Consider the following 22309-nt stretch of genomic DNA (forward strand, 5'->3'; position numbering starts at 1 on the left):
TCACAAATTCAAATATAAAATTAATTGTCCAGAATTAATAGGATTATATTCAAGTTTCTCAAAGTCAATCGGTTATTTTTGGATCATATTTTTGGTTAGGTATACATTTAGTAAAAACATTCAACCTCCAAGTTGCTCTTTAAGTGTTCAGTAATGTCAAAATTTGGCCATCAATGTCACATTTCAACAAAATTCAAATTATTGCAGCCTTTCTTGGCTCCTATATACCTGGGAGTCTATCAACAGCTGAAAATGTGATTTGTTCAGGTTGGAGAGATTTAATAAAGAGTTCAAGAAATTTAACAACAAAAAATCTCACATTTACTTATTTTTTTTATTTAAAAAAGCTTTTGACATTCCAGTGTTTCTGTTTTCCATTTTCTAACAAAAGAAGGTGGTGAGATGACGCTCCAGATTGTCAACCATCATTCTGAACCTCAACAACACACGTAGTCAGATTACAAACATCTTCGGAGTGAGTCTTCAAAAAAAAAAGAAGGCATTCATTAGCAGATGTGATTGTATGCATATACAAGACTAACATGAAGGGGTGGGGGTGGGGGGAGTCACTGTGTCCTCACATTTTCACATTGCTCTGCCAAATTCTTAATAAAATAGTTAAACAAAAATGCAACTACCTGCGGTGCCAGCAGCCGTCCATCAGTGCTCTTCTGTGCTGTTTGTAAACTATGTCACGGCCTGCTTTAATCTCCGGTTAATTTCTCATTAGTTATTTATAACATTTTTTTTTTTTTTTTTTTTTTACAAACTGAGAAGATGCTGACCAAATTGTTTTGGTTCACGAGACGTTTTGGGGTGGAGGTGTCTTAAGTAAGTGGGAATGACAAAAAAAAACATGAACACAGGACATAATCTCATAGTCTCTACTGCAGCTGCTCTTAAAACACACTAATGTCCTCGCACACTGTACTTTGAAAAGGCGGCCTCAAACTTTTATTTACAATTAGGTCCAATGTTTGTCTGTGGAACACACCTGCCTGGGTTTGACCTGTTTATGACAGCTAATATTCTACAGAGCTGCATCTTGGCTCAAAATAACTGCCTGTACAATTAGATCTGGGTCAAAGTGAACAAAACCCTCTTATTGTTCTGGTCTAGACTGACTCTTTGTCACTCCATGAAAAGTCATTGTAATTGTTCTCTTAATTAAAATCAAGTGGCATTTTCACGCTGCTACAAAGACTTTCCATGTCTGTAGTCAAGAAGGAAGGTGTGGATGACAAATAGAAAACAGTTTTGATGAACACTAATTAATATATTTGCTCATGGTCTCTTAAATTATTATTATTAATCAGTTCAGTCTTAAAAAGGATTCTGATTATTTGATCCTGTGTCTGATTTGTCTTTGTGCTAAGAAACCCCGATTCCACAACAGACATGTTTACAAGCACCACTTCTACAAGTATTTTTATATTTATATATTTAAAAAAAAAAAAAAAAAAAAAAAAAAAAAAAAAAAAAAGGACAAACAATAGTGGCAGACAATTCAGATTTTTCTTAAAAAACATGTCCTGGTTATTTAACTCATCTCACCACTGCTCTTTATAACACTGCAACTACAGAGGTGGTTCCACTTTCAGTACCAAAGCGACACACGAGCTACACAAAGAAGAAAAAGAAAAAGAATTCTTGAATGGGAAACTTCAGTCTGAAGGCCTTCTGCAGGTAGCCACCGTGTCCATATTTCCATACAGTGAATAAGTTCAATGCAAAATTGTGCCTGTTTGCTCTTGATGGAGAGAAACAGCTGGAAAAGCAGCACATTGTTAAGAACTTTCCTCCTTAGTGTTAACAGTCCCTGTATGTGTGACTTTGTCTTCTGGTGACTCAGAAGAAGCAAAGTGAAGAATAAAGAGGAAACATAACTGACAAACAAACTGAATAGTGGTTTATTGTGTCTTATATTCTCATTTAGTCAGTCAAGGAGCTGTGGTAGTTGATCTTTGCTATGTACAATAATTTATTAGATTCGTTCATCTAAAACTGCTTAATCATTTCCCCTAATTTTGCTCTATTTCCATTTCTTTAAAAAAAAGGAACACGTCTTTTTTTCTTCCTCATTTTCACTCATAACTGCTGTATAAATTCATGAGTTTACTTACAAGCTTGTGTGCTATTAAGAGTTGCAAATGTCCCAGAGGTGTGTGTGTTGAAGTGAAAGAAAAAAAAAAGAAAAACATGAATGCAGATCGAGAGCTCACAAACGCTCTGTGAGAAATATGCAAGAAAAGGAGGAAGGAGGTCAGCGGCGTCTGTGTGTTCGGGCGGGTGGAGTCGGGGTTTGTCGGACCAGCAAGCAAAGTAGGACTCGTAGGTTGGCTCGCAGACTGACAGACGGTGGGGGTATCGGGCATTTGGGGGGTGATGGTGGGGGTATGAGTCGTCTTTATTTGGGTGTGTGTGATGGTGTTCAGATCTTGAGGTTCTTTATAGTTTCTGCTCTCTTCTTGAGCAGGTCTCCCACCTCCTGTAGTGAGCGCAGGTAACTGCTCTGCACCTTGTCCATAGCAGCCTTCATATATGATGCTTCCTCCTGAAACACATACACAGAAAATACAGACGGGATCTCAGAACACAGCAACTATGCACGATGTAACATAATAATTCTTGCTGTTTGTTCCATTGAAGACAGAAGAGCAGAACAGTTTTTACTCGCCATCACTTTTTATTCAAAATTCAAACTACTATCATAACATAGGGGGAAAAAAATTCACTGTCCATCTGCTGCCGCCAACCTGATTTCACCTGTAGAAATGTTCTCGCCGCAATGTATTTTAGGACAGGCTACATGGGTTGTGTTTCAACGAATTAGAAAGAATTGCATGTTGGTTCCACTTTAGATTTTGTTTTACAAGCCAGTGGCCTGTACTTCGAAGGGAGTTCATCCTACTCAGAGTTAACTCAGGGTTATCAGGCAAACTCAGGATTAACAAACTCTGACTGCCTACACTGGAGTTCAACAGTACAACGACGGATAAGATGTTGGTTAGTTGAGTCCGTGTTAACTTAATTGGAGGAGGTGCGCGTTCGGCCGTGCAGGCGGAGTTTTTTCGCAACTGAACATGCTCTGTATTTCTCCAGGAGGAATGCACATCGGTAGTGTAAGGAAATTATGAATGTAAAGACAAGTTGACGGCTAAATCTAATATCGTGGCGGACGACAAAGCCAGCGAGGCTTGTTGGCATCACATGGAGTAAATGTGTAGCCTAATTATCTTCCCAGTGTTCTTATAGTAGTTCAAATCTCTCTAAATCTATTATATGGGCTCTTTTTTATGGGTAATATAATAAAGATGTAAAAAGGTACAACTGCACATAAGGTCCATTGTAATAAAGGAGCCAGCGGGTAGGGGTAATAATGCAAGACAAAGATTACTTTACAAGTAAAAAAAACTTGAATATTCTCTGATATTTAAACACATTTATGAGAGAAGCTTCACTTTGCAAGGCTTGTGAGTATATATGAAGCATGGAGCATCTTTTTGTTGTTGAAGTTTTTTCTATAAATGAATGTAGATGTGGCAAAAGGAACCGGCACACTAACCTGTGGGTATTCTTCCAAGGTTAAACTGGCCAGTTTAAGGGCTGTGATGCCAGACTCCTGCCCCTTTATATGCTCCAAAGCCTGGGTAAGCAGGTCCTGCAAGCTCCCTGTCAGCTCCTGGAACCCACACACCACCGCTGGCTGCAAGAGACACAAATCATCAGTGGAGAGTTACTACTAAATATTACTTATCAGGTCAGCGAGTGAACTACAGAATACTGTGTTCCTAATATATGAGCCCCACGTATACATGGAGATATAATACAAGGATTAAAACTGTACCAGAGCTGTGTTTGAATCCTTTTTCTTCTTTTTCTTCTTCTGTAGACTAGTCTTGAGTGGTCGGAGGATCTTGGCACAGTGACTAGCCATCCAAAAGACTATGCACACCGTCTGTGCAGAATAACATTAACATGTTACACCTTCAACATATCAGATCCAGTATAGGTAGGAAACTGTGCGTCTATGAGCAGAAGCAGAGATGTCTCACCTCAACAAAGAAGATTAGGTTTTCTAATAAGGAGGGCCAGGTTTTTAATTTACCCTCTTTCATTTCCAATAAATCCCCATTGCATTTATTTAGTATTTCTGTGACAGAAAGAGGGAAACATGAAGCACAACAGAATAAACATCTGCAGTTTACTGTGCTAGAGGTTTAGAAATCCAGCTGCTAACTCACCTTGAAGCTGAACTACTAATGATTTGAAACCGTTACAGATCTGGGTTTGAAGCTCTGACGACTCATCTAAGAGGGTAAAAAGAAAGGAGTGGTAAGCGTAAAAGCATCAGGCAAAAATCAAGGCATCAGACTCTGCATCTGCTTTGTGTTTCTGCCGTCTCTTCTCACCAAGTCCGACAGTCTCCAGCTCCTGTAGGTGGACAGACAGCTGGAGGGCTGCAGCCTGGCACTGACAGCTCCCACTGGACAGCGCCGGGGCCAGACGTGTGGAGGGTGGGCCCAGGAATGGATACTGCAGTCCAACACAAACACCATTACAGAAATGTACTCCACACAGTTCTCACAGTATGTCACTCTAATGTACTACAAAGATTTACATTATTTCCAATGTGATTGTGCGACTGAAATGTTTGTTGGAACCAACAATCAAAGTACTTTTTAGGGAGTCAAAAGACCACACGCACACCTTAATTACAAATTAGAGGAAAGTTTTAAAAGAGACATAAGAAAAAGCCAAATTATAGGTTTCATTATTGATCAAGTTGTGGCTTTTGGTCCAGGAGTTGGTGGATAAAGAAATCCCCTTGAGGGCACACATGGAACAGTACTGCCCGTTCTAATCTGTGCCCTGCTGCCACAGAGGAAGCTCTTCTCATATATAATCCTGTTGTCTGTGAGCTCCTAACATTTGAACTGCCTAGAGGCCAATTTATACTTGTGTCGAATCTTCACCTGTCGAAGTTACACCTTATCCTACGCATAGCCGCGTACCCCGCGCCGTAGCCTGACGCACACTTCCCCAAAAATGCGACTACAAGTTGTGATGAAAGTAACCGCAAGAACTGTGATCGGTCGGCTTTGTAGCATTGCATTTCCTCCTGCGCATTTCCGTTTTGTTCTTCTTCTGCCTCAACCGGTTCAAGAGTCGTACACACCATCTCCTCTGATGCCTTCTCACGTTTCTGCATTTTAGTAATTTCACTAGAAGTAACTGCTAACAACATCGATCAGCTCCAACTCCAACCGCTCAGTTCCAGTCGTCATTGTTTGTAGGAGCCTACGCCAACGAAGAAGAAGAAACTCAACACAGTGGAAAAATAGAAACCCCACCACCAAATAGCGTTTTGGCGGTGTAACTGCAGAGCAACCACCACCGACACACAAGTATAAATGCTCATGACGCAGATAGTCCCCGCTGTCTGAACACAGAAATACAAATTGGCCTTAAAGGACCTTTTAGAGAAGGTTCTTATGTCCCAATTAAACAAACACTGACCGTTTTGCCCTCTCCAGTCTAACTTCTTCTGATACCTACAGCTTACAAGTTTTCTCTCCATCTCGTGGCCCTGCAGAACGCCTGAACATTGACCATAGAAAAAGGGTGTAGTATTTATTACGAGACAATTCACGTAGCTGCATCTCCTTCCTTAGACCACGTTGAGCTGCAAAGGGAACAGGAAGTAGACTCACAAATGTGTTGGTAGTTAGCAGTTAAGTCTGGTTCATTCCTCGTCAAGAAGAAGAAGCTAGTACAGTTTAAAGTTCTTCATAGGCTCGGTCTGACCAGCAGCAGATTACAGGAGTACATAAAACTTGTTTTTGATCACGGACTATGGACACGTCCATGGGTGGATTTCCTCAGATAAAAACAGACTGCACCAACATCTCAATAACGTTGTCTGGAGGATGTTAATCACACACCTTAAACTTGAAAAGCAAAGGCATACTACAAAAACAGGAAGATTATAAGATCTGGCAACATTTTCTGTCCTGATTTCAAGCAAATCCCACGAATGTGTTAAGTGTTTTTATGAACATGCTGAACATACCTGTGTGCATTTTTCTGCTATCTGAGCGGCGGTCTGTAGAGTCTGGTTGAGCTGAGTGAGGAGGCTGCTGAAGATCGAGGTCTTGTCTCCGACTCCGTTTTCATTGATCGTCTCAGAGTTCTGTTGTGAGGGTGCGTGTCCCAGCGCGGTCATAGAGGTGAGGAGGCGAAGCGTCAGAGAGCGTATCCTCAGCCAGACAGACTCCTCCTCTAGAGACCGACGCTTGTGCTCGTCAGTTAACTGTCTGTGAAAGGAAGAGGCGCACGGGCTGGTAAGGAAAGGAGTTAATGTCATAAACAAAAACTATGATGAAAATGATTCGTTGACGACCTTTATTCTGCAATGAAAATAGCACTAAACTAAATAAAAGGCAACCATTTAAAACAAAAACTATGAATGCATTACATCTTTGGTTTGGCTTTGGATACGAGTGGTTGTCAGCAAAGATTATATACCTCTCTTTAGGGTCCCAGCTGGTAAAAACGGTAAGGTCTCTGTTGTCCCTCATATTATCCCAGGGTATATCATCCTCCTCTGCAGACAAAGACATGGCCTTCACACTCTCCTCCAAACTCAATACACTGGAAGACAGACAAAAACACTTAAATGAAGAACTCAATTCAACAGTACAAAGTCGCTATAATTTTGTGCGTGTTTTGAGTATATTCTCACATATCTGCCTCAAGGAACAGGTCCAGCAGCATCCTCTCGGTGCGGACCTGAGCAAAATGCAGCGATTGGTTCAACCTGTTCCTGAGAGCAATGAACTCTGGGATTTTCTCAAACGCTCCGTACTTATACGCCTGGATGATATACTCTGAGGTCTGGTGGGCGGGGAGAAGGAGAGATAAATGAACAAGGTAAAATGAGAACACGCAACCCTGGCTTTTAAAAGTGTTGAATCATTAAATCACAAGGAGGTATGGACTTACATCTTTCTGGTTAGAGTGGAAAAACCTGAGGGAGAAATTACAGGACTGGGAGGCTGCAGCAAACTGACCCAATGACTCAGCGTAGCGTGTTAACAGAAACCTGGAGATTTTAAAAAGAGGAAAGCATTTTTACACACTGTTAAAAGCTGGTCTGGGCTTGTGTTTCTCAAACATCTTACAGAAAGGAATTAGTGCCATTTGCCCCCCAAAAAATCCTCTTACAAACACATTTTGTAAAAGAGTAAAAGCATTTTAGCAGCTTTCTCAACAATCAGTCAATCTGTGTGGATATTCAGAAGAGCTCCAGAGCTGTCCTAACTTGCCAGGCATTCAGGCAGAGATATAATAACCCAGACAATGGGAGAAGAGGTATTCATTCATGTTTTGAGACACCTTGTGCAGGATGCAAAAGAGACACATTCTCTCTCCACAAAGGTCCTCGCAACTTATTGGAAAACTGTGATGATTCTGTAACAACTGAGAGTTTCGGCAGTAATAAATCAAACTCTGATCACTTGTAAAATTACTCAGATTCATTCATTTCCCACCACTCAATGTGTGTGAATTTCTGGAAGAAAAAAAACAAAAAAAAAACAATAACAAAACCTGCAATCATGCAAATTGAGTGTTTGTTAATTCACTCCTTATGCTGGCCCACACTAGAGGATAAAAGGGTAGACAGTCGCGGGGGTGTCCCCGATCTGGGGCTGGTCTGAATAGATTATCGGCCCAAATTATTCCTTACTTAAAGTTGCAGACTGGATCAGAGGCTCCCAGATATATTTACTATTCGAAATCGGGGAGCATCTGATCAGAAACCCGAAACAGCCAATGAGAGCGAGCTGATCGGGAAGCGTCACAAGTCCACCAAACCGTGACTCTGAATTTGTATAGTATTTGTAAGTATATAAATGCCAAGTTTGTGGTTCTGAGCCTGGACGGGAATAGTCATGTGTGTGCGGTCTTAAGATTAAAATGTTAAACATGGTTTGGTGTCTGTGGTATCTCTCATTTTTAAAATCATTTTAAGATTGGAAAATCCTCTAGTGGACAACAGGCATTACTTATTTACAAAGAATGTCTTCAAGACGTTAACCTCCATTGTCACGGTACATTTTCAGACACTGGTTGACATTACAGAAATACATAATTTCCCCCACGTCATTAACCTTTTGTTGTTACAGTATTCACATTAAATTTTTTTAATTCATGTCAGTTACTTCAGTGTTTACTTACAGCCCAATGCAAATAGCTCATCGGTAAATATCACAGATTTAAGCACTTTAATTATTTTTGCATTAATAACCTAGAAAGCTAATCCAACTATACCATCTGCTTGATCACAACAAGCCCACATGTGATAATTTTACTTTAATCTAGCACTCCAGACTGTGAGGAAAGCAATAATAGGTCATCACAGTGTCTGTTGTAAAAGAGTGGCACAACACTCTCTCCCCTTAGTGCTTCTCCTGAAAGTCAGTGTAGGAGGCTTCACCAATAACTCTGTTGTGTTTTTAATCCCAAATTAATCCCCAGTTCTTAGAAGACATTCCTAAAGAATACAGATGCAATTAAAAGGTGACTGTGTTTTTGTACTGACCCTATAGTGTCGTGCTGCACGTGCTTGGCATCCAGGCTGGAGTAGAGATCCACTACAGGCTCAAAGGCTCCCAGGTGACAGTAGAGGAGCAGCAGGAGCAGCTTGAACTGGGCGTTGGAGGGACTGTGAGACAGACCCTCCTGGAGGACACCCAAACCCTGCCACACCATGTTCTCGTCCCCTAAAACACAGAGCGCGACACATTTAGAGACGTCATCGCGGAAACAGAGACAGATCTGGAATAAAAAGGAAAAACTCACCGGTGTCCGTCCATAAGTCAATGTATACGTGAGCTGCCATGAGACAATACATATCGGAAAACTGCAGCTCCGTCTTCAGAGCGGTCTTCCCTGTTAAACAGACATCAACAAGTCAGAACAAACTAATGCAGTGACTGTTCATAGGAAGGCATCGGTAATAAAAACCATTTTATACCAGCTCCAAAGAGATACCCGAGTTTCAGACACCTCACATTAAGGAAGATAAACCCTTTTCTACAAAACACTTGATACATATCTAACAAAACAAGCAAATATGATTGTTGAACATGTTGAAATATAACAATTACAATGATCCTCTTTTAAACCTTAAAAATACTTTTAAACACGTGAAAAATCAGGACTGCTGGTCTCCACCTGAATCTGTGGCGGCAGCAGTATTTTTCTGTTTCATCTCATTTCATCATTTTTATTCTAATTCACTCTCCACCTTATTTTAGTGTTTACTCACTTTTTTCATTTATTCCACACGCTTTCCTTTCAGTTATCCCCACCTACACCTCCGCTGCAAACACACCTGCTTGCCCCGCCTCTTCCTGTCTCTCTCTCCATGTATGCGTCTGCTCTGCTGACTTTCTCCATCAGAAGTATGTTTTATAAAGTCGCTGATAAGACACCGAACTTGTCTTCTGGATTTTCCCACCCCTGAGTCCGGTATTGTAAAAATGTGCCAAATAAAATATATTAAAATGTACCGATACACACACTGAAACTATTTCAACAACTTATATTGAAAACTACAAATAAAATTGCCATTTTGTTTGCATAAACAATAAAACAGCCAATATCCTTTGTAAACACATGGAAACAATCCAAGTGTACATCCTTATCAAGATAATATATTTTATAGGTAATGCACTGAATCCATGCACAATTACATTAAAACCAACAAGTCTTTAGAAGACAGTGATAGTAAGTGCAATGAGCCCAACAACTGACATAAATACAGAGGAGTCTGTAGCGTTTCTCCTGTTCTGAAACTTTTACAACCAATTTGACAGCTGCTGGATTAAAAATGAACAAGATGAAAACACTTCATGCAGTTTAGTCAACCAGCACGGCTGGTTGACTAAACTGCATGAAGTGTTTTCATGTGCAGTGGAAGTGGAGTCTGCAGACACGACGCACACAGCAGCAGAACATGTAGCGTTTTTACAAGAGCAGCAACACTGAGAGCTTCGGTTTACAAGCTGTTAGCAAGTCAGAGAGAAACTAAAGCTAGACGCCAACTCACCCTGCGTTCACTATAAAGGCATTTTTTTTTCCCTTATAAAAAAATACGACCAGACTTAAGAGTGACTGAAAAATCTCTGTGCCGCGTCTTGTACGCACTTATTTGTGTGGTGTATGGTAATAATAACTATCGGGAATTTTACCATGGTTTATCTGTAAACCGGTAATCATTTCATCCCTAATAAGTACCAACACATACTGATGATGATGTTTGCCAAACATGCTGCTTCTCGAGCTGCCAGCAAACTTCTTAGTTGTATAAAACAGGTGTTTCATAGGAGGTTTCTAATCTTATGTCAAGTGCTGATGCTGCCAGATGTTTAGTGAGCAGAAAGACGGAAAGCCTGCTCCTTTCACTTTCCAAATGCAAATGTGCTACTATATAAACAAGTGCATGAAACAGGAACATTCCCACACTTGCTTTGCATGTGAATGGTTTACTGAAAACCTTATGACTTTTGCTGCTAGAAGATTTGCATTGTCAAGTCTGTAGAGTTGCTTCTGAATGATATAAAAAAAACACAAACAGGACAACTCATCAAAAGATTAGCTAATGATCAGGGTTAGGCAAACATGGAAAATGTGGTCTGGTGGTCTGATGAATTCCTTTTCTAGCTGAACCACCACGGTGGCAGATTTATGGTGTGGCATCAACAACATGGACCCATCATGCACGGTTACAACTACACAGGCTGAGGTGGGAGGTGTGATGAAGCTGCCACATCTCAGGTAGGGCTGACCGATGAGGCCAAAAACGTTAACACGATAAAGAAATTTCACATAATTTGATATCGATAATACCACGATAAATGTCAAATCATTATTTCTTTCAAGTTTAAATTGATTTTTGCTCCTGAGTGAAAATTTAAGAAACCAGATATGTTATTTGTGTGGTTAAACTTTTCTTTAGTCAGAACGTGACAAACACTTGCTAAACAGTGGATCACTTCACAAATTTGAGGTATAACACTTTAATTAAAACAATTATGATCAAACCTTTTTTTCAAAAAATATGATTAGTTAATCTTTTTTCAGTCCCTTTTTCTCTCAACAAATATCACAATAGAAAAATTCAGTCCTAATTCATTTGCAAGGGGGAAAACCAACCACAGACTGATTAACCCAGTCAAAAAAAGCAGGTGTGAAAACACAGCCACAAATCTGTCTGGTTTGCTTGAGTTTCTAACATGATTATGTGCCTCTTTGCTCCATGTACAGCACAATCTGATGATTTGGACCACGTTAACGTAACATAAAGGTCTAAGAATGAATAATTGTGCTCTTACCAAACTTCAGTCCGTGACGATAGTGGGCTTTGAGCTCCGTGATAAGCCGCAGTTTTCCATCCACATCCAGAGAGTGATGCAGCCCGAGTGCACGACTCAGCTGACACACACACAAATGCCTCTGTAGTGCTTTGGTATCCTCCGGAAAAGCGAATCCCTCCTCTCCCTGCTCCCCTAGTGGAACAGCTTCGCTCAGGCGGTTAATGAACTAAAAGAGTTGAGAGGAGAAATGTGTTTCACAGCCCAACACTTCACAAGAATCAGTTCAACAATACTGCTGTAACCTGCGCTCTTACCTGAACGTGTTGATCAGGTGGGAGCAGATGGAGGTATATTTTTAGGTCGGTGATGCAGCAGGGTTTGTCTCCAAACTTGCCAAAGAACTGCAACATTAGCTCTAAAGGCTCACCTGTTTAAAGCCACATAGAGTCACATACAAACGCTAAAGCACCTGGCAAAGGGCGAAACTCAAGACGGGAGCAAAAGCAACTGTTTTTACAGCCCATGTGTTTTACCTAGCAGGCTTTCTTCAGGACAGCCCCTTTCTCTCAGTCTGTGGATTAATTCAAGCCGAGCTAAATAGGGTCCTCTGAGTGAACGAGAGTCTTTGCCGTCCTCCCCTTTAATTCTCTCTTCCACAAACCTCACCACTTCAGCCACAGTGTGATGTACCGAACCCTCCAAACAGCTGGAGACAGACAGAAAGACATAGATCAATGCTGGAGAATGTTAACATTTTTATTTATATAGCGCCAATTCATTACAGAATCTCATATATTGTATGTCGTTTGTGTTCGCAACTTGTTTCTGCTGAAAACCAATGGCCAACAAAATAAGTTAATGGATGTTTAAACCTTCCACTGAGTACTCCTTGTGAGAATGTTTTTAACAGTATGGATTAATTTAAATGGCTTTATGTCCATCTATGTCTTCCCCTTCAAAATCAGCAAATCTTTACAATTAAAAAGCTGAAACTGGGGAACATTTGCCATTTTTCAGCCCCTTTGAGATTTCTACTATTAACATTAAGAGTTTCTCCTACAGCACTACAGGAGCTCACAGCAGCTCAAGGACAACTCAGCAGGGTGAATACCTGCAGGCACAAGGATGAGCTCTCTGTCAATTAGCCACCTTGTCATACCAACACCAGCACTTTACAGTGAGCAGGAAATTATGCGACACTGATGAAGGCACTTATAGCAGATCAGTTATTATCTGCGTTTATGACGGCAGATAAACAGTTTGCAGTAGTTTGTCTTGAAAAATGTTATCTGAGGCACATCAGCACCTTTATGGAATTATTAACCCTGCTAGCTAATCTCCTTCCAAATCTGCTGTCTAGAAGTTGTAATATTAAAAGGGATTATTAACCATGGAGCCGCATTTAGACACGTAAATGACAGAAAGCCGATTCAGACACTGTCCCTCTCATGGTTTGTCTGGTGTCCCGAGTGCGTTTAATCTCTACTGCATCATGAAAAGATGCCATGTTTTTTTAAACAGCATTTTAATATCACAATGACATAAATGCTGGTAAATGGATAATGAATGCATGAAAGTTAAATAGTAATTGGTGAAAGGCCATTGTGTGTGATGACTGTTGTCAAGCACTTTGTTGTCTCTATACAAATAAATTATTACTACCAAAAACGTATTTAGCCCTACACCTATTGTACAATGTGTTTCTGACCATCAAGCACAATTATTGTTAATTATAATAAACAAAAACAGAAGTTTTATATTGTACCACCATCTCCTACACATTGTATGTAGACAGGTAGGAGATAAAGCTATGGTTTAAAAAAATAAATAAATCAGCTTCCGCACACTGTCAATACTTGTTAATTTGTTCAAATACTATGTTTCATGCAGCATTTCAGACCTTTTGGCAATAAAAAGTAGATTTCTCAGCTGTATAATGTCCTGCTTAGCATATTTAGGTCAGAACTTAAGTACATTTAAGGGACCCTTGTTTCCCTTAAATGTTTCTGTAAAATGTTTGCAGGTTTTTGTTTTTTTTTTAAACCCTCAAATACTGAAATCTGCTGGACGGACCCCCCCCCCCCCCCCACACACACACACTTAAAATAAAAATCCTTTGTACTCACTGTTCGCCTTCTTCTGGCGGGCTCCACGACTGATCAATCAGGTGGAAGAGAGAGTCAAAGTAGGAGGTATAGAACTGCCAGTCATCAGGACTAGAAACAGAAACACACAGGTCTGTAACTTGTGCTTGTTCACACAAGTGTCTTAGAGGCAGGTGTGAGCCTATACTCACTTTTTGAGCAGCAGCTTGTGGGACAAGGCGTTGCACTCCGGCCAGCGCTGTAATCTCTGGTAGAGCATCATACACTTGTTTTCTCTGCTCTGCAGCTCACTGGTCAGCTTCTCTGTGCAGAGATACACAAATGTAAGGTGAGGACCACGTCTGACCATTTTAATGTCTTCAAACATTTCACTATGTTTTAAATTATTATTGTTTTTTAATATTACATTTTATCTACATCTTCCTGCTGTGTGCAGAATGTGGTTATTAACAATATTGATTGTGTGTATTCTGTTGCTTCACATTGCTTTGTTTACCTATAATACTAAATAGCAGACATCATCATAATGTTATTGCATCAATGTTTTTGCTCTGTATGATTTGTGTGCTATGTCGACAATGCTATTGCTAATGCTAATGTAATTTCTGCATCTCACCGACCTCCATTTTCATTTCTTAAACTGCCACTTCATTGATTTTTAGAATATCTTGGCAAAAGGGCTGCGGTTAAATTAACAATAAAGTAAATTAATTGAAATTATTATTGATGAAACTTAAAGTTTGATGATCTTTCATGCTTTACAAGTCTTGAAACAGGTGAAAAACACACAAAGTACACCTACCACCAAGTGGGCCCCTGATCACTTCAAGAGCCTCTACACACTTTCCCAAACGCTCCAGGATCATAAAATACAGCTGCACCTACAGTCACAGAGAAAAACAAAACAAAAACAAGTGTAAATATTTAAATAGTAACAGTAGATATGTTTCTGGAAGTTACATTTGAAAAAGTGGGAATCGTATTATATTTAACGCTAAATTCAACAAGTCCGACCCAGTTTGATAAATAATGTTGTATGTGGTTCTCGTACGGCGTAGCATGAAGACTTCACAGCCTCTCTTAGGCAGGACTCTCATACTGCAAAACTTGTCTTTGTAAAGAGAGAAACTGACAGAATAAAGTCTCTAACCTGCCTGTCAGCTCGCACTGGTCCGTTTCAGTGGATTTACCATAAAGGCTTGAATACGTGTGCACTCCAAATTTAGGTGCGGCTAGCTTAATCGCCTTCTCACAGACGAGAAACACGCAAGCGGGTGAGACCGTTTGTTGCCCTTTCTAAGAAGTCAGCCACAGATGGAGTGGATTTGCTAGGAGACAATTCAAGTGAACAGTGTCTGCAAACGGCGACTTTTGCGTCTTTCTCTGACACTTTAAAATGCTTCCACACTGCCGACATGTCAACATAATTGTTTGGTAAAATGTAATTGGTCTTGACTTATTAGGCCGAACACCAAACGTGCTGTTTTTTTGCTATTTTCTGTCAGTTAATTTGCATCCCTAATAGACGGTGTAGCATTCTGCGCGGACTGTAAAACATCTTCTGTGAAATTTGTTATTTGTGACCTGACTAACTGTAAAAAAGGAGATAATTAAACCAAATGTTGAACCATCAGTAAAACTGCACAACAAAACCCATATTTAAAGACATCTAAAAATAAATCAGAATTTAAACAACATGAATGCTTCTGGTCGAGCAGACATCTTACTCACCTCTGCTTCTGCTTCAATCTTCTCCTCCTTGACCATTTTCTCCACCATGCGTTCAGCCAGAGGCAGAAACATAGTTTGGGCCAGTTTTTCGTCTTGCGCTGAGATGGCCTGAACAACAAACACAGTACATGCGTCAGTTTAAGAATAATTTAATATTAATATTTGGTGAACGTCTGTGTTGTAAAAAGCCTGCCCATACCTGCATCACCAGACTCATGACAGACCAGAAGTAATACGGATTCTTGGGGACGATCTTATACAAGGCCATTCCTGCCTGTAAAGTGCGAAGATGCAGTCGTCAACATCCTCTTCATTATTCTGATTATATGTCCATCTTTTTAAATTACCAATGGAGCACAAAATCCACAGCTGTTAGTCACCTGTGTTTGCGTGTTTATATGCAAGTGTGGGCGTGAGCTTTCTCACCTGCTGCATCTTCTTATACTCGCCCACACGAGCATAAGCCATAAAGAGGTGAGAGTGATACTCCTCGCTGAGAGGAACCTTCTTCACTGCAGCTTCATACAGCTTGGTAACCAACTCCGCTGTGAACAACAGGTAACACAACATTTAACATACAGTCTTTCTAGTGTCATTACCATCCTTTGTGTGCGTGTGTGTGTACTCACGACGATGCATCTCTCTGTACAGTATAGTCAAAGCTTGTAGAGAGTTGTCATCGGTGGGCTCTAGAGTGGCCACTTCCTGGGCCAAAGTGAAAGCTTCATCCTGCTTTCCAGTCCTCTGAAGACCGATAGCCTTTAGGACCTGAAAGGATGAGAAAAGATATAAATTAAGAGTTGCAGACGGAGCCGTAGGGAGACAAAAACAATGTTAAGTTTACAAAGTATGCTTGAAAGCCAAGTTGACATCTGGAGGGAAGTTACTAATAGAAATATTCAGGTAATTGCAGCCTGAGGCTAAGTTCACATTACTACGATCTCTGTACACACCAGCGTTTTAGCTGCGTATCAGGATTGATCTCCGTCCGTTCTAAAATGCACGTCACATGACAACTGGGCATGAGTGTGCCGGTGTAAACAGGAATAGGGAAGATAAGAAGAAGAGACAGGCCAGAGAAAAGATGGAAAGAGTCCAAAGTATGGGATAATTTCAAGCTAAAACAACTCTGTACAGTGTGTCTGCTGTAAAATAGAACTAGCCCAACATTACAACAATGGCAAAGTTCCAGCATCTGAGCACAAAGCACCTGCGGACCAGACACAAATTAACGGTAACGTTGAAGTTAGCATTTAATGTAAATCATAATTGCTAGTTGAGATGAAGGCTAGCGGGCACAATTCTTTAGGGATGCACCGAAATGAAAATTCTCGGCCGCAGCCGAGAAATCATGACTTTTTAAAAGCCATGATTTTTGCACAATTGATTTATTACCTTTTAAGACTTTTTAAGACCCCAGGGACACCGTGTTAAGTCAAAATTGTAAAGGGAGTTTGTAAAGAGAGAAACTGACAGGATAAAGTTGTTAACCTGCCTGTCAGTTCACTCTGGTCCATTTCAGCGGATTTACCATAAAGGCTTGAATACATGTGCACTTCAAATGTAGGTACGGCTGGCTTTATCGCCTTCACTGATGACATGTCAACTAGTAGAGGTGGGGGAAAAAAAACTGATACAGCATAGTATCGTGATATTTGCCATGGCAATACTGTATCAATACATGGACACCAAGTATCGATATTTTATTATATAAATTGCAGATGGGAGTTTTAACTTTTTGGTACTAGAATAATAAAATCTATTGCTTTTTTTAGTCCACTAGAAAACTTAGCAGGACCATATAGAGGACTGAAAAAGTGATATGAACAAACAAAAATTGCAATATATCTCAATATATTTAAAATCGCAATAAAATCTGATTGCAACATAAATATCGAGATAATATCGTATCGTGGGGCCTCTGGTGATTCCCACCCCTATCAACTAGGGGTGTAACTGTACACACACACAAAAAAAAGTCACGGTTCTGTATGTACCTCGATTTTGACGTCACGGTTCGGTTTATTTTCGGTACAGTATGGGAAAAAAATGCAAACATTAAATTGCTGCTGGTTTATTTTGAACTTTGCAAACATTTTGCATACACTGATTATGTAGCGCCGTAAGGCGGAGATTTGGTCCGCCACTTAATATGTCTGTGTGGAAACTCGGAATTTACATATGTTCCAAACAAAACGAGCCTAATATCTAACGTTAAAGATTGCATTGTGCACGTGCACCGTTCCGAAAGTCCTGTACCGAAATGGTCCGGTACAAATACATGTACCGTTACACCCCTAATGTCAACATAATTGTTTTTGTTTATTCGGTCTTTTGACTTTGGGTTGTAACGTTACAGTGAAATGAGTTGATTCCAATATCTTCCAATATTACTCAAATTGATGGAATAATCTGTAGAATACTCGATTACTAAATTAATTGACAGCTACAGCCCTAAACAGGAAGCATATTGTCTACGCAGCTGCAGAAGATCCATGGCACCAAGATCAGTAAGGCTTTTAGTTTATTATCCATGTTGTATTCACTACTGGTAGTCCAGGCTGATGTTGTATGATTTGTTCTGGAGGAGAGGAGCTATTTGATTAGAGTCTGACAAATCAGGAAAGGATGTGTCATGACATGATATGCTAAATGTGAGTGACTTCATTTTCAAAGTCCTCCGTTTCTGCCTGTCCACACTAATACGCTACCAGGAGTTTTCAAGCGTGAACAGGTTCAGATGCATTTTCAAACTTCTCTGTTCTTCTCTGGACCGCAGGCGTAAACAGAGCAAAAGTGCTGCGTTTTAAAACAAAAACGTAGCAGCGTGGATGGAGCCTGAGTATGAACTTGGTTGCGTGCAACTCACTGGCCACCTAATTATTTAAAAGCGCTATATTATTGATGTTTTTCCTTCTGGATAACTCACAGAGAAGGATAAGGCAGATACAAAATTCTAATGTTTAATTTATGGAGTTTCTCACAATGGTTTTTGTGGAGTGAGTAACATTAATTGTTCCTTAATTATGAAGACTATTTGGCATTTGTTTGCATAAACAAGATAATCTAAGTCTGTTTCACATATCTGTGACTATTAAAGTAAGTGATATAACTGGATTTGAATAACACTCATTAAAATCTGCAGGTGTTGTAAGGAATAGAGTGATATTTTAATGAAAGCTTATGTAATAAGACTAATGTGTGCTATGCTGGCTGCACAATAGATAATTGGGCCGATTTTCAATCTGATAGCCACTCCCGACAATCTCAAGGTTTTCCCAATCCAAGGCTGGTCGAACAGATTATCTGGCCAAATTATCCTGTAGAGTGAGGGGGTTTACAGACATAATCTTAACGTCACCAGCTGGATCAGAGGTTCCCTGATTTTGAATTGTAAATATCAAACATGTAAGATATGTACGATACAAAGGTGGGGAAAACAAACAAAACAACACTTTCAGTGAGAACTGCACCTTAATTACCCACCTTTGCACAGTGCAGGTCCTTATGTTTCTTCAGCAGTTTATCCGCCTGCTGTATTGCCATTTTATTGTTTCCATTATCAAGGTAATCTGGGGAAACAAGGGACAACATTATTACATAAATGATGGCAAATGCAAATATTAGACTTGAATTCATCACTCTCACACACACACACACACACACACTCACGGGCTGCAACTAACAATTTTCAATGGTGATTAATCTGATGATAATTTGATTACTCGTAGAGCTGGTTAATAAAACAATAATGATAATTATGGCAATATAATATTCCTCAATAACAATATAATAAATGTTCAATATATCGTCAATAAATATCTGGGTTAATTCATTTGAATCACAAACAAATTAGCACTAGCAATCTTTTTCTATTAAGATATTTATTTTGTTGAGGGCAGTGAGACTAAAAAAAGATTTACTAATCATATTTGTTGAAAAAGATTTTATCATAATAGTAATTTTATTTAATAGTTTTGTTCTCCCTCAGATTTGTGAAGTGAGCCACTGTTCGGCATCAAGTGTTTGTCCCATTCTGACCATAAAGAAAAGTTTAATCAAATAATTAACCATCTGGTTTCTTCAATTTTCCCCCAGGAGCAAAAATGTGCCTTTAAACTTGAGATTAATTTGAGAAAATAATCTGCAGATTAATGGATACTGAAAATAATAATTGTTAGCTGAAGCCGTAGGTAAGCGGCCACTAATAGTCTTTCTGAATGGTTGGTTTTATGCTGAAGTATGTGCATGCAGTCAGAGATCAGACACTTCAGCCTCTTCTGGACAGCTGAATGCCAAAATTAACTGCACCAGACAGCAGCACACTGTGAGTAGATCATATCTATTCTCTCTGTTTAAACTACTGTCATCACAGGAGAACCAAAACGTTGACCAAAGTCTAGGGAAAAATTTGAGTAACACTGACATGGCACTTAAATTCAGGGTAAGTTCACGGTCTGCTGCCAAACTAAGCAGCCCTGCATCTCCACCCATCGATGACAACTGTGAGAGACTAACTTAATTATTTATGGTTTTAAACTACACTTTAAATACTTTGCTTAAGATGCACAGTTTGATCTCACTGCTTTCCCAACAAAAACCTATTAATTCTCATTTCAGATCGGTGAAATGCTGTTAAATGTCAGTTAGTAGCAGTTACAACGCTAGCAGTAGTGTAAAAACATAAAACAGCTGGTACAAGTGGGATTATTCGTAAATATTAATTATTTGTGGTTTTCAAACAGTAGCTGCAGTTTCAAACTCACTGATGCTCAAAGCTTTGACAAAGTCTCCAACAAAACCTGTTAATTCACATGTTTAGATCCATGAAATACTGTTAAATGTCAGTTAGTAACATTAGCACTTAAGTTACAAGCTAACCGAATAGTGTAAGAACATATAAAACAGCTGATAACGAGGTGAGATTCCTCGTAAACATTACATATTCTCAGGTTATACAAAAGAAAAACAAAGCCAATGTCCTTCATTTCTGTTATTTAGCAGCTCACTCGGGGCTTAACGGGTCTGTGAGCTGTGACAGCTCCATGCTAGCTAGTTAGCATGCTAGCTAGCTACCGCTCGTGCACCGGACTTAGCTTGAAGCATTGTCCTTACACTATTATGATCCTACTGCTAGCTGGAAGCTACCCATGTAACATTTAGATAGTTACAGATTCAGACAGACAGGTTTGCGGGCTGTAAATACATGTCAATCTGAGACACACACCGGACACTGATGAGCAACTTTTCTTTTTAAACATGCACCCAGCTGCAGCAGGTCCACGAGCTAACTGGCTAGCTGCTAGCTGTCAAATAGCGACCGTTAGCAAAAAAGGAGAAAGCACTTCGACTTTGAGAATGAGCCAGACCCGTGCGGGCAAACATTCAAGGCTTGTAACCGCTCCGAGGGTGTCTACAGGTGTTACACATGGACACACGGGTTCATCCAGAGGCTCCGTGGCAGCCGTGTCCCACCCCGGCTCGGTGGCAGACCGGGTATGGTGCACTGTCATTGGGCGCTGCAGGCAGCAGAGTCCGCGGTTGGAGCTGGTGGGGCCGCATCGTTGCCTCCGCCGACCCCAGCACATTGTACTTTAAAGACGTGAGCCGGTACACAGCGCAATAATGTTTTTCCAACCCTCTAAACACGCAGAAACATGTAGCTCCCCAATGAGTCTTTACCGTATATGGGTCTGAGTCTCCTGTCGTTGGGATCCTGCACATGGCCTCTCGCCGCCATGGTGGAGTTTACCTGCTGGGTAAATGTTCACACATGCGCACTGTGAGCCGCCTCTACGAGCGATTAAAGGATTTTTTTTTTCTTTCTCGCTGAAAGTAAAATAAGACGTTTAATTATCTGTCCACCGGTGTAACACCAAAATCTGTGACCTATCAGATTCTGTGACCAAAACCCAAACGACGATGTTTTCCTAACCATAACGAAGTACTTTTAGTATCTAAACCCAACCAAGTACTTTTGGTGCCTAAACCTAACCAAACTGCAGCCGCTTCACATTGTCAACAAAGCCTCTGGCGCTTAACTTCCTTAACTTCCCTTTGGGGTCACAGGATCTGATAGGTCACACATTTTGGTGTCACACCTGTAAACACCTGCGGCTTGGACGTGTTCATTAAAATGTACTTCACAGAGGCGGACGAAGTATTCAGATCACAAAAAAAAAAAAAAAAAACAACATTCAGGTTGCAGGTGACAATTCAAAATTTTAAAATATAATGCAGCAAAAAGTAGCTTGTTTTTTTTAAGCTTAAGATACTTGATACATGCAGAAAGGCCCATTTGTGAATATTATATTATTGGATTATAATTATCGATGCATTCATATGTATGTTGCAGCTGGTACATGTGAAGTTAATTAAAACTACTTTATATACATATGTATAATAACGCATCATCATTTATTAGTTGATTGTAAATTATGTATTAATCTGATTCTGCAAAGCAGCCTAACTAGCTGTCTGTGAAATGTAGTGAAACTGCAGGGGCTTAGAAGTATAAAGTAGCATAACATGCAATCAAAACTGTACTTAAAAGCCCCTGGAGGCAATTTGTGATATTGGACTGTACAAATAAAAAAAATACTTAACTACTTAAATAAGTACAGTACTTGAGTGAATCTACTTTATTCCACCACTGCATTCTGGATTTATCAATACAGGAGGAGAAAGGACTCAAGGGCGTCACATTGTGTTGAAAAGTGGTGGTAACATAAGGGCTCAGATTAGGGGTGTGACAATACACTTAGCTCATGAGATGTGAAGATCCATGATGTTGGGTGCATGAGAAGATATTTTAAATCAGCTTCCAGTCTTCTGGGAAGGTTTTCAACAAGATTTTGGAGTTTATCTGTGGGAATGTGTTGCCTATTTATTTTTAGCATTTGCTGTGGTCAGACACTGATGTTGGATGACAGGGGCTGGCTCAGTCTCTGTTCTAGTTCAATCCAAAAGGGGTTCGCTAGGGTTGAGATTTTTCCACACCAAACTCATCCAACCATGCTTTTATGGACCTCGTTTTGTGCACTAGGGCACAGTCATGCTGGAACCTCTGGCAATGGGGTGAAAAGAGGT

At 40.1% G+C, this 22309-nt stretch overlaps 1 protein-coding gene across 1 annotated transcript; it reads right to left on the bottom strand.

Annotated features, from left to right (window-relative positions):
- Window positions 1–337: 337 nt before the first annotated feature.
- naa25 (N-alpha-acetyltransferase 25, NatB auxiliary subunit) lies at window positions 338–21098 on the bottom strand. The gene is made up of 24 exons (XM_038733773.1): window positions 20903–21098; window positions 18707–18792; window positions 15850–15988; window positions 15647–15765; window positions 15420–15494; window positions 15221–15328; window positions 14292–14370; window positions 13681–13792; window positions 13511–13600; window positions 11918–12090; window positions 11699–11811; window positions 11403–11610; window positions 8866–8955; window positions 8606–8786; window positions 7006–7105; window positions 6746–6897; window positions 6529–6654; window positions 6074–6317; window positions 4413–4536; window positions 4245–4310; window positions 4056–4153; window positions 3848–3958; window positions 3566–3706; window positions 338–2554 (listed from the first exon to the last, which is right to left on the bottom strand). Exons 1-24 carry the CDS (start codon window positions 20958–20960, stop codon window positions 2432–2434), a joined length of 2916 nt encoding a protein of 971 aa, XP_038589701.1. The 5' UTR covers window positions 20961–21098; the 3' UTR covers window positions 338–2431.
- Window positions 21099–22309: the final 1211 nt, after the last annotated feature.

Source organism: Micropterus salmoides, unplaced genomic scaffold (genome assembly GCF_014851395.1).
Source record: "Micropterus salmoides isolate LMB-PRFRI ecotype aquatic unplaced genomic scaffold, ASM1485139v1 Ms_hic_scaffold_20, whole genome shotgun sequence".
In the NCBI taxonomy this organism is placed as follows: Eukaryota; Metazoa; Chordata; class Actinopteri; order Centrarchiformes; family Centrarchidae; genus Micropterus; species Micropterus salmoides.